The sequence below is a fragment of the Microcaecilia unicolor genome, chromosome 10 (assembly GCF_901765095.1).
Source record: "Microcaecilia unicolor chromosome 10, aMicUni1.1, whole genome shotgun sequence".
Taxonomy (NCBI): Eukaryota; Metazoa; Chordata; class Amphibia; order Gymnophiona; family Siphonopidae; genus Microcaecilia; species Microcaecilia unicolor.
Genome location: NC_044040.1, coordinates 188,893,902 through 188,907,480, shown reverse-complemented (window position 1 = coordinate 188,907,480; position 13,579 = coordinate 188,893,902). Strand labels below are relative to the sequence as shown.

The 13,579-nt window shown below is 49.6% G+C and overlaps 1 protein-coding gene across 1 annotated transcript in view; it reads left to right on the top strand.

Moving 5' to 3' along the window:
• The window catches only part of LOC115478369, a 112,754-nt gene that overhangs the window by 61,186 nt on the left and 37,989 nt on the right, over positions 1-13,579 (top strand). Inside the window, exon 12 of the mRNA XM_030215670.1 lies at positions 410-544. Coding sequence (XP_030071530.1) covers positions 410-544 — 135 coding nt within the window. The remainder of the gene's footprint in view (positions 1-409; positions 545-13,579) is intronic.

Sequence of the window (13,579 nt, the reverse complement as noted above, 5' to 3'; positions counted from 1 at the left end):
TCATGCACATACCCACACAGCAACTGACTGACACGGACGATGATATCATCCCTGTCACCAACTCAAAACACATACAGTTTCATATCATCTCACAAATACACAAATTCATAGCTTCATACATGCAGCCTTCTTCAAAAAATCCTTCTTCTTGCACAAACACATATAACCCACAGCTCTTGTCACTTAAACACCCCACCCCATGACTTTCTCTCTCTCTCTCTCTCTCTCTCTCTCTCTTTCACAGACACACACACAAAACATGATTTGAAAGTTTGTGCTTGTTGTAAAGCATAGCTTTGGAAATTTTGTTCACTTCTTAGAGAATACCATCTGAATCTCGGTTTTCCTAATGCTTTTGTCACATTTAGGACGCAGTGTATCATTTTAAATCAATTTTGTTAAATTGTAGGATGTCAGAAATGCAGTCAAGTATGCTGACAAGAAATTCATAAAAATTGACAAGCCGCCTGTTTGTCGAAAATTATTACAACATGGGAAGAGGTACAGATTCACCAGTGAACCAGAAGCTGAAATAAACCCCGAGGTACCGTATCATGAGTAATTACAGTGCCCTGTGTGATTAGTATTCCTAAAATTTTACTCCCCAGTAAAGTAACATTCCTAATACCTGGTTATCACTTCCACAACAGTTAAGCCAATATAAACGTGGGGGCTGATATTCAGACTGCGGGAATTAGCCCAGCTAATTCCCGTGATTCCGGCTAATGCCGGATATTCAGTGCCGGGCCATTTCCAGTCAACAGCATTGAATATCTGGTTTATTTTGGGGCGGTTTGAACTTAACTGGCAAAGCCGATATTTGTCACTGGCCGGTTAAGTTGAAACCGGCCAAAGATGGCTGCCAAACCCAAGCTAAAAATCATCAGATAGTTGGTTATATCAGGAGAATAGCTGGCTGTCTCCTGTTGAATATTGCCAGATAGCCAGCTATATACCATTTAACAGACCAGGTGCCATTCCTAGTTGGCTAAATAGTTTTGAATATCGGGGTGGGGGGGGGGGGATAATTATTAGCATTGGCAATGTTTATGTTCAAATCATTTTTATTGATGATATGTATTTATTTATTTATTTATAGTACATTTCTACCCCACATCAGTGGCATAGCCACAGGTGGGCTTGGGTGGGCCAGGGCCCACCCATTTATGGCTCAGGCCCACCCAACAGTAGCACATGTTTAGTGGTAACTGGTGGGAATCCCAAGCTCCGCAAGCTGAAGATTTCCCCCTGATGGTAACAAAAACGCTACTCTCCATGACACCGGCACCTGCGCATGCTCAGTTTTCAGTGCATTCCTGCTGCCAAGGTGGAAAGAAGTGTTTTCCCACCAGCTGAGATTTTTTTTTTTTGGAGGGGGAAAGAACACTTGGTGCCCACCCAATTCTTGCCTAGGCCCACCCAAAATCTGCTGTCTGGCTACGCCCCTGCCCCACATTTTCCCACACATGCAGGCACAATGTGGCTTACATAGGATAATTAAAAATGACAATACAATAAGAGAAAATGGTAAGAGACAAGAATAAGGCAAGGAAGGGGAAGGGGGCATAACAGATGCAGGGGTAAGCAAGTGGGACTATTGATCGGTAAGAGTGTGGGGGGAGTAGACCAGTCCAAATAGGTGGGTTTTCAGCAGCCTCTTGAACAGCTGGTGATCATTTTGCAGCTTTAAGCATTTCGGCAAACCATTCCGATTCTTGGCACAGGAGTATTGGAAGGACGAGGTGAAGATCTTCTTGTATTTAACGCCTGTGCAATTTGGAAAGTGCACACCGTGGCAGCCGGGACACCACGAAAGGTGCTCCAAATGCGGTCGGCCGGGCGCTGGTCAGTAGATGGAACCAAAGAGCTGAGGAAGTCATCCACTGCAGATAGACAACTTGCTGAGGTAGACCGTAGAGTTAAAATTTTTATCATTGAAGTAAGTTGCTAACTGGTCAGCTGGGGGGTGATCTCCACTGGAAGATTCCTGCTTTCTAGTGTCTAGGAAGGAAGCAAGGAGTTGCATCCCAGGTCTTGAGAAAGAGGGGAGAGTCAGAGAAGGAACAAGTACGTTACATGCAATACTAAAACAATTATCAAAAAAGGTTTTACAAAAATAGAACCTGCCCTCCCCTCCCCACCCCGTCACCCACCCTTCCCTATACATACCAACTTGACTAACAGAGTAAATTCCTCCTTGTCATCGCTTACAGTTTAGGAATCAAATATTCTCAGTCTTACCACTATTACTCTGTTACATTGTATCAATCCCTTCTCTACCACCAGACTGTAGTGTTAAAAAGAAAAAAGTAAAAAAGCATTGACAATGTTTAATTTTTCAGTGTGATAAGCAGAGCACCATATGGTCAATTCCTTTGTGTTTTACCCTGTTAGATTCTTTTGAGACCCTTTTAGTTTTATAAGAGATTCTTTTTTTTTTTTAATTAGTTTCCAATAACATAACATATACAAGAAATCTTGTTTCAGAAAATCAGACAGAAAAATTCAGTGGGTTTACATCATCCCTTAGATACATTATATAAGAAAACATTAATGTCTTTTTTTATATCACAAAGAGGAGGGGGGCATTACTAAAGCATATGGGGAATACATCAAGAAAAAATAACCAAAGAACAGGCTTCGCACGCAATATCTATCCTATAATATTCAGTTTGAACCAATTGCTAGAGCGTGGACGTTTATACCTTCCTTGAATCAATGAACACTCTTAACTGTTCCGGCTGGAAAAAAATATATTTTAACCCTTCATATATTCACTACACATTTACTTGGATAGTTCAAAAAGAAAGAGGCTCCAAGTTCCTGGGTCTCTTTTCTCATACTCAAAAACTTTTTTCTAATCTCTTGTGTTTGTTTTGTAACGTCCTGAAATATACGTATTGTTTTACCATAGAATAAATCATTCATTTTCCGAAAGTACAATCTTTTTATAGCTTCAACATCTTGCAGAAATACGAACTGTACCATTAAAGTCATTCTTTCTGAATGTTCTGATAATGTCACTTCCAGCAATTCGGATAGATTTAAAGTTGTTCTTCCCACCTCATTTATAGATTTACCAGTTGTAGACACACCTTCAGGAAAACTTTTCTTATATAATATATTTTATTAACTGGAGGCAAAGATTCTGAAGAATATTTCAATATTTCAATTAGATATTTTTTGAAGGCATCCAGAGCTGATAGCCCTATCTCTCTTGGAAAATTTAATATTCGCAGGTTTAATCTTCGATTGTAGTTTTCGATTTGGTCAATTTTTCTAGATATTATAATTTTGTCTTTTATCATTTCTGAGGAAAGATCTTGTAACTTTTTAACGTCTTGATTAGTCTTTATTATTTGAGTAGTAAACTCTGTTTTTATACCAGTCAGAGATTCAGAGAAAGTGTTCATTGTATTGTTTTTTTTAATTTTTCAGCAATTACAGGAAGGGAGGGAGGCTAGTGCTGTGATGGTGGGTCCCAGTGATATGTCATAAGCTGTTTTATGGCTGTAGTACATACACTGCAATCTGAGCACTATAATAATATATTATTATACATCAATTTGCACTTATAGGACATTAATCTTATATGATGTGGATGTGAAGTCAGGTTTCTAACATATTTTTGACTTGATTAGTATCTGCCATCCTCACGGCACAGACCGTAGAAGTCTGCCCAGCACTAGCCCCGCCTCCCAACCACCAGCCCCCACCAGGGATTTTTAAAAATGTTAAGTGGAGTGGGATCAGGGTACTGATGCAGAAAGCTACATATAGTTGGGAGGGGAGAGGCTCAGATTGGGTCAGGTCAGGGAGCCATTAGACTACCAGGCATTTTGCACTCCTGGGCTGTGTTTTTTTTTTTTTTTTCCAATGTCCCTGTTTCTGTCAGCGCATGAGCCAATTGCCACTTACACACACACTGACAGGAAGGGAGACATTTTACAATGAACTGTATATCACTGCCACAAGTTTATTGCGGCAGCGATTTGCATGCTTATCCAATCCTGCATCATCCTATGGGTAAGTTTTTACAGAAAGCTCATGTTAGAAGTCGTGCAGTCAGCAGCTTTAATGTGGAGCTTTCTGCATTGACCCCTGTAGTTGATGGATGCAACCTCTCCCTTGACTCATAGCTTCAGTCTTTTTGTAAGCTGTATCTGGAGGTTTTGACTTATTGATGGTATAGTTGGTGTTAATAGAATGTCATTGAGCTGATATTGAGTTGCCATTTAGCTGCAAAGTTAATGAATTGCTGATTAGTTGCTAATTGGATACTTTTGGCCTACTAATTGGGGTTATAGAACTGGTTTTGAGATCCTAGCAATGGGTTAACTACACATAAACTGCTCATTGGCTGTTACTGAATTGGCAATCAACTGCTAGTTAATGAATGGCACCTACAATTTTGCTTTGTAAATGCTGATTAGTTTCTAATGATAATAGCTCTTCCAGTGAGTTGTCTTTTGGTAGCTAACAAATTGTTATGTGGCTACTAATGAATTGTTAAAGGGTTGCTAGTCAGTTGTTAATGAGTTACTCATAAATTGCAAACTGGGGAGGGGAGACTGGACTACCAAAGGAAACTGGAGAGTCATGGGATCGGAGGCAGTGTATTATTGTGGATTAAGAGCTGGTTAAGGGATAGGAAGCAGAGAGTAGGGTTGAATGATCAGTATTCTCGATGGAGAAGGGTACTTAGTGGGGTCCCTCAGGGATCTGTGCTGGGACCGCGCTGCTTTTTAGCATATTTATAAATGACCTTGGGATGGGAGTGACTAGTGAGGTAATTAAATTTGCAGATGACACAAAGTTATCCAGGGTTGTCTTGTCACAGGAGGAGTGTGAAAGATTACAAGAAGACCTCGCGAGACTGGGGGATTGGGCGTCCAAATGGCAGATGAAGTTCAACGTTGACAAGTGCAAAGTGATGCATGTGGGAAGGAGCAACCCGAATTACAGCTATGTTATGCAAGGTTCCGCTTTAGGAGTTACGGACCAAGAAAGGGATCTGGGAGTCATTGTGGATAGCTCAGTGTGCTGCGGCAACTAAGAAGGTGAACAGAATGTTGAGTATTATTAGAAAAGGGATGGAAAACAAACATGAAGAATGTTGTAATGCCGTTATATCGCTCCATGGTGCGACCGCACCTGGAATATTGTGTTCAGTTCTGGTCGCCTCATCTCAAAAAAGATATAAAGGAATTGGAGAAGGTGCAGAGAAGGGCAACAAAAATGATAAAAGGGATGGGACGACTAGGTTAAGACGGCTAGGACTCTTTAGCCTAGAGAAAAGGCAGCTGAGGGGTGATATGATAGAGATGTACAAAATAATGAGTGGGGTAGAGTGGACTGATTTGTTTATACTTTCTAACAATAATAGAACCAGGGGACACAAGATGAAATTAGAATGTGGTAGGTTTAAAACAAATCGGAGAAAGTTTTTCTTTACTCAGCACGTAGTTAGACTCTGGAACTCATTGCCGGAGAAGGTAGTGACGGCAACTGGCCTTGCTGAGTTTAAAGGGGGTTTTTGCCAGGTTCTTGGGGCCTGGATTGGCCGCTGTCATAAACAGAGTGCTGGGCTTGATGGACCTTTGGTCTTTTCCCAGCGTGGCGGTGCTTATGTGCTTATGTACCAGAGCATTTTTTTTAAGGTTTGGGGAAGGGTGTCTGCTAGACACCAGAGCAGTGGCGTACCAAGGGGGGGGGGCGGTCCGCCCCGGGTGCACGCCGCTGGGGGGTGCTGCGGCGCGCGCCTGTCGGCTCCGAGTTCGTTAACTTCGCTTGTTCGCTGCAGCTCCCTCTGCCCTGGAACAGGTTACTTCCTGTTCCGGGGCAGAGGGAGCTGCAGCGAACGAGCGAAGTTAGCGAACTCGGAGCTGACAAGTGCGCGCCGCGACACCCCCCCCCCCAGCGGCGTGCACCCGGGGGGGTGTCATTTTGCTGGGGGGGGGTAGGTGTCATTTCGCGGGGGGGCACGCTGCACCCGGGGGGGGGTGGCGCATCGGCGAACCGCCCCGGGTGTCATCCAGGCTGGGAACGCCACTGCACCAGAGATATGTTTGCATAGGATGTAGGAAAAGGTGTCGGGTTGGGTTGGGGGTAAGGGGCTTGCCATAGCATCTTTTTTTTTTTTAAATGTCAACTTTCCTGTCAGTGCCTCAGCCAATCATTGCTCAGATACTGACAGGAAAGTTGACATTTTGCGCCGAGCAGCAGATTACTGCCACTATTTCAATGCGTCATAAATTTGCATGCATATTGCTTTGAGCATGCTGCAGCAATTTATCTGTTCTAGTTTCGCCATAGAGTTTCACTCTACCGCAAACCTTCGAGCATCAGCCCCACAGTATTGCTATAGGGAAATGAGCTGCTGATGAATTGCTTTTCAGTTGTTGATTCAGAACAACACCGTTGCTGTATTGCTGCTAAAGTCTTATTATTTAACAGCCAAAGTGCTGCTTTCAAGTTTCTAATTAGTTATTACTGATTTACAGTTGCATTGCATCTGGCTCTAGAATCCTTATCAGTGACCCACTGTGAAAACTGGAATATGGAAAGATTGACAGAGCGCCCCCTTCCTCCCCAATATATGTAAACATTACAGTCAGTGTGAATTTCAAACCGCTGAGCGTGTCATTTTAAATTTATATGTGGATACTGCCCTGGATGTTTGGGTGTAGGGTGGTCACCAGAAGTTATCTAGGTAGTAGATAGCTCAGGCCACCTCCCTTCCCCTGTCATCTACCATGATAATAACAGATTAGGGCTGCAGCAGCCAGTGAAGATTTTCAGTGGCATTATCCGGATGACTGCTAATAGTCAGTGGCTGGCCACAGTGGGCAGAGTTTATGTGGGTAGGAACTGCTCTTCCCCGGGGAAGGGCCACTGAACATCGATGCCATAGTCTTTAGTCTTTCCCACTGAGTACTGAAATTAAGCATGCATGGTATTTACCCCTCCTGATTAAGAGACTGTAGCAAGAGAGAGAGCCTGGCCACTGATAGGCCGATGCTCAGAACCAAATGTGGTTGCTAGAGGTGATTAGCGCTGGACTAGCCACCCGCATTAGTGAGTTAAGAATTCCCAGATGCTGTAGCACAGGAGATAACATGTGCGCCAAAGATTAGCGCAAGTAGCATGCTAATGTTGTCAAACGGATGTTAGTGAGGTCATTTCCTATTCCCTCCAAATGCTCAGAGAACAGCACACAAAACAAAGCCACCTAACTACTGAAAAAAAAAAAACACCAGCTCAGAGTAGGTGTGGGGTGCCTCCCAGAAGCTTAGTTGAGATTGGGAGGTGGGGCTAGTTCTGGGCAAGACTTCTACGGTCTGTGTCCTGAAAATGGCAGATACAAATCAAGGTAAGGTATACACAAGAAGTAGCACATGTGAGTTTATCTTGTTGGGCAGACTAGATGGACCATGCAGGTCTTTTTCTGCCGTCATCTACTATGTTACTATGTTACTATTGCCAGTGAGTTACTACTTACCAGATAATGATTTGCCAGTGGATGACTGCTAGTAAGTTAATTAATAAAAATAAAAACAACAAAATGGAAAATAAGGTGACACCTGTTTTCTCCGAGGACAAGCAGGCTGCTTGTTCTCACGACTGGGTGACGTCCGCGGCAGCCCCCACCAACCGGAAATAAGCTTCGCGGGACGGTCGACACGCAGGGCACGCCCACCGCGCATGCGCGGCCGTCTTCCCGCCCGTGCGCGACCGCTCCCGCCAGTTACTTTTTTTCCGCGACTGAGAGAGTTGTGTTTTCCCCTCTCTCTCGTTTCAGCCGCCGGATTTTTTCGACCGCGTTTACGCGGATCGTCGCTTTTGGCCTGTTCGGCCTCTTCTTCTTCTTCTTTCTCTTTTATTAAAAAAAAAAAAAAAAAAAAAAGAATTTTGCGCGTGTGGAGCACGCGCTCCTTTTTTTCCCTCGCTTTCTAGCGGGGACGCCTCGTTGCGGCCTAGTGGCCGCTCGGTCGGTTTCAGTGTTCGTGGTGTGATTTTAGCCACCATTGCCGACTTTGACTTCGCCGACGCGATTTTTCCGTCGATGTCCTCGAAGGTCCCGAGTGGATTTAAAAAGTGTGGTCGCTGCGGCCGGCCGATCTCGCAGACCGACACCCACGCTTGGTGCCTCCAGTGCCTCGGGCCGGAGCACAATCTCAAGTCGTGCGTTTTGTGTCTCGGTCTCCGGAAACGGACTCAGGTTGCGAGGCAAGTTCTGCGGGACCGTCTTTTTGGAACTTGCGCCGGCCCCTCGACGTCGACCTCGACGGCATCGGTATCGAAGACCGGTTCTTCGGTACCGGTATCGATGCCCGAGACATCGGCACCGATGGCAGCGACCCCAGGAGAACAGGTCCCGTCGGCCCGCCGGTCCGCCGGCGAGAGTGGGGTAGAGAGACCGCGTGGGCAGTCGGCCCCGGTCACTCCCTCAACTCGTGAGCCACGGGACCGAACCCTGTCGGACCCGGTACCCCGAGACCGAGGGGGATCGACCTCCTCCTCCTCCATGCCCTCCGGCACCGGTGACGTGCACCGGAAAAAAGACAAGAAGCGCCGTCACCGGGAGCCCTCGGTGCACCCTGAAGAGGAGTCGACGCCGAAGCGTCATCGCAGAGAGGAGAGATCTCCGTCGGTGGTGGAGGTACCGACGCGTCGGGGTTCCGGCACCTCGGTGCCGTCTCCTGGCCCCCAGCAGCTTCCGGCACCGACACCCTTACCGGCCCCACCGCCTTTCCCGGCAGCGGGCCTGGACGAGTGCCTCAGAGCCATCCTTCCGGGGATCCTGGAAGGGCTGATGCGCCAGGCTGTGCCGGCGCCGGGGGTGCTTGCGCCCTTGGCGCCGATGACTGTGGCGCCGGCGAGCTCTAGCCCGGCGCCGGGGCAGTCGACACCGCCGCCGCTTGCGGTGCCGGTCTCGACAGCCACGCAGGTGGAGTCCCCGTCGACGTCGATGGAGGGAGCTCCGTCCCCGCCGGCGCGGGAGTCCACCGCTCGACGACACCGAGACCTCGGTGCCTCGACGTCGAGCCGGGCCCGGTACCGGACGCAGCTACATGAGCTAATGTCCGATACCGAGGATGAGGACTCGTGGGGGGAAGAGGAGGACCCGAGATATTTCTCCTCAGAGGAGTCTACGGGCCTTCCCTCGGACCCCACGCCGTCACCGGAGAGGAAGCTCTCACCTCCTGAGAGTCTCTCCTTTGCCTCCTTTGTGCGGGATATGTCTATAAGCATTCCCTTTCCCGTGGTCTCTGTGGAAGAGCCGAGGGCCGAGATGCTCGAGGTCCTCGACTATCCATCACCACCTAGAGAGTCCTCCACGGTACCGCTGCACAATGTCCTGAAGGAGACGCTGCTCCGGAACTGGGTGCGACCACTAACTAATCCCACCATTCCCAAGAAAGCAGAGTCCCAGTACAGGATCCACTCTGACCCAGAGCTCATGCGGCCCCAGTTGCCCCATGACTCAGCGGTCGTGGATTCTGCTCTCAAGAGGGCACGGAGTTCGAGGGATACCGCCTCGGCGCCCCCGGGGCGGGAGTCTCGCACTCTGGACTCATTTGGGAGGAAGGCCTACCAATCCTCCATGCTCGTGACCCGCATCCAATCTTACCTGCTCTATATGAGCATCCACATGCGGACCAATGTGCAACAGCTGGCGGACCTGGTCGATAAGCTCCCGCCGGAGCAGTCCAGGCCTTATCAGGAGGTGGTCAGGCAGCTGAAGGCGTGCAGAAAGTTCCTGTCCAGGGGGATTTTTGACACCTGTGACGTGGCATCTCGTGCTGCGGCCCAAGGTATAGTGATGCGCAGGCTCTCATGGCTGCGTGCCTCTGACCTGGACAACCGCACCCAGCAGAGACTGGCTGACGTCCCTTGCCGGGGGGATAACATTTTCGGTGAGAAGGTCGAGCAGATGGTGGACCAACTGCATCAGCGGGAAACCGCTCTCGACAAGCTCTCCCACCGGGCGCCTTCAGCACCCGCCCCCACGGGTGGGCGTTTTTCCCGGGCACGGCAGGCTGCACCCTATTCTTTTGCAAAGCGTAGGTACAACCAGCCGGCCCGAAGGCCTCGCCAGGCACAGGGACAGCCCCAGCGCGCTCGTTCTCGTCAACAGCGTGCGCCTAAGCAGCCCCCTGCGCCTCCACAGCAAAAGCCGGGGACGGGCTTTTGACTGGATCCACGGGAACATAGCCGCCCTACAAGTGTCCGTACCGGACGATCTGCCGGTCGGAGGGAGGTTAAAATTTTTTCACCAAAGGTGGCCTCTCATAACCTCCGACCAGTGGGTTCTCCAAATAGTGCGGTGCGGATACGCCCTGAATTTGGCCTCCCTGCCTCCAAATTGTCCTTCGGGAGCTCAGTCTTTCAGCTCCCTTCACAAGCAGGTACTTGCAGAGGAACTCTCCGCCCTTCTCAGCGCCAATGCGGTCGAGCCCGTACCACCCGGGCAGGAAGGGCAGGGATTCTATTCCAGGTACTTCCTTGTGGAAAAGAAAACAGGGGGGATGCGTCCCATCCTAGACCTGAGAGGCCTGAACAAATTCCTGGTCAAAGAAAAGTTCAGGATGCTTTCCTTGGGCACCCTTCTGCCAATGATTCAGAAAAACGATTGGCTATGTTCCCTGGATTTAAAGGACGCATACACTCACATCCCGATACTGCCAGCTCACAGACAGTATCTCAGATTCCGCCTGGGCGCACGGCACTTTCAGTATTGTGTGCTGCCCTTTGGGCTCGCCTCTGCCCCACGAGTGTTTACAAAGTGCCTCGTGGTGGTGGCGGCGTATCTACGCAAGCTGGGAGTGCACGTGTTCCCATATCTCGACGATTGGCTGGTCAAGAGCACCTCGGAGGCAGGAGCCCTCCGGTCCATGCAGTGCACTATTCAACTTCTGGAGCTGCTGGGGTTTGTGATCAATTACCCAAAGTCCCATCTCCAGCCTACTCAGTCTCTGGAATTCATAGGAGCGCTGCTGAATACCCAGACGGCTCAGGCCTACCTTCCCGAAGCGAGGGCTACCAATCTCTTGGCCCTGGCTTCGCAGACCAGAGCGTCTCAGCAGATCACAGCTCGGCAGATGTTGAGACTTCTGGGTCATATGGCCTCCACAGTTCATGTGACTCCCATGGCTCGTCTTCACATGAGATCTGCTCAATGGACCCTAGCTTCCCAGTGGTTTCAAGCCACCGGGAATCTAGAAGATGTCATCCGCCTCTCCACCAGTTGCCGCACTTCACTGCTCTGGTGGACCATCCGGACCAATTTGACCCTGGGACGTCCATTCCAAATTCCGCAGCCCACGAAAGTGCTGACGACGGATGCATCTCGCCTGGGGTGGGGAGCCCATGTCGATGGGCTCCACACTCAGGGTCTGTGGTCCCTCCAGGAAAAGGATCTGCAGATCAACCTCCTGGAGCTCCGAGCGATCTGGAACGCACTGAAGGCTTTCAGAGATCGGCTGTCCTGTCAAATTATCCAAATTCGGACAGACAATCAGGTTGCAATGTATTACGTCAACAAGCAGGGGGGCACCGGATCTCGCCCCCTGTGCCAGGAGGCCGTCGGGATGTGGCGTTGGGCGTGTCGGTTCGGCATGCTCCTCCAAGCCACGTACCTGGCAGGCGTAAACAACAGTCTGGCCGACAGACTGAGCAGAGTCATGCAACCGCACGAGTGGTCGCTCCATGCCAGAGTGGTACGCAAGATCTTCCGAGCGTGGGGCACCCCCTCGGTGGACCTTTTCGCCTCTCAGACCAACCACAAGCTGCCTCTGTTCTGTTCCAGACTTCAGGCACACGGCAGGCTAGCGTCGGATGCCTTTCTCCTCCATTGGGGGACCGGCCTCCTGTATGCTTATCCTCCCATACCTTTGGTGGGGAAGACCTTACTGAAGCTCAAGCAAGACCGCGGCACCATGATTCTGATCGCGCCCTTTTGGCCCCGTCAGATCTGGTTCCCTCTTCTTCTGGAGTTGTCCTCCGAAGAACCGTGGAGATTGGAGTGTTTTCCGACTCTCATTTCGCAGAACGACGGAGCGTTGCTGCACCCCAACCTCCAGTCTCTGGCTCTCACGGCCTGGATGTTGAGGGCGTAGACTTCACTGCGTTGGGTCTGTCTGAGGGTGTCTCCCGGGTCTTGCTTGCCTCTAGGAAGGATTCCACTAAAAAGAGTTACTTTTTCAAGTGGAGGAGGTTTGTCGTGTGGTGTGAGAGCATGGCCCTAGAACCTCGTTCTTGCCCTGCACAGAACCTGCTTGAATACCTTCTGCACTTATCAGAGTCTGGCCTCAAGACCAACTCAGTAAGGAATCACCTTAGTGCGATTAGTGCTTACCATTATCGTGTGGAAGGAAAAGCCATCTCTGGAGAACCTTTAGTCGTTCGATTCATGAGAGGCTTGCTTTTGTCAAAGCCCCCTATCAAGCCTCCTGTTGTGTCATGGGATCTCAACGTCGTCCTCACCCAGCTGATGAAACCTCCTTTTGAGCCACTGAATACCTGCCATCTGAAGTACTTGACCTGGAAGGTCATTTTCTTGGTGGCAGTTACTTCAGCTCGTAGGGTCAGTGAGCTTCAAGCCCTAGTAGCTCATGCTCCATATACCAAATTTCATCACAACAGAGTAGTGCTCCGCACCCACCCAAAGTTCCTGCCGAAGGTGGTGTCGGAGTTCCATCTTAACCAGTCAATTGTCTTGCCAACATTCTTCCCCAGGCCGCATACCCGCCCTGCTGAACGTCAGTTGCACACATTGGACTGCAAGAGAGCATTGGCCTTCTACTTGGAGCGGACACAGCCCCACAGACAGTCCGCCCAATTGTTTGTTTCTTTCGACCCTAACAGGCTAGGGGTCGCTGTCGGGAAACGCACCATCTCCAATTGGCTAGCAGATTGCATTTCCTTCACTTACGCCCAGGCTGGGCTGACTCTTGAGGGTCATGTCACGGCTCATAGTGTTAGAGCCATGGCAGCGTCAGTGGCCCACTTGAAGTCAGCCACTATTGAAGAGATTTGCAAGGCTGCGACGTGGTCATCTGTCCACACATTCACATCACATTACTGCCTCCAGCAGGATACCCGACGCGACAGTCGGTTCGGGCAGTCGGTGCTGCAGAATCTGTTTGGGGTGTAAATCCAACTCCACCCTCCAGGACCCGAATTTATTCTGGTCAGGCTGCACTCTCAGTTAGTTGTTCTTCGTAGGTCAATTTCTGTTGTTTCCCTCGCCGTTGCGAGGTTCAATTGACCTGGGTTCTTGTTTTGAGTGAGCCTGAGAGCTAGGGATACCCCAGTCGTGAGAACAAGCAGCCTGCTTGTCCTCGGAGAAAGGGTATGATACATACCTGTAGCAGTTGTTCTCCGAGGACAGCAGGCTGATTGTTCTCACCTTCCCTCCCTCCTCCCCTTTGGAGTTGTGTATTTCATATTTTTTGCTAGTCATTCAACTGGCGGGAGCGGTCGCGCACGGGCGGGAAGACGGCCGCGCATGCGCGGTGGGCGTGCCCTGCGTGTCGACCGTCCCGCGAAGCTTATTTCCGGTTGGTGGGGGCTG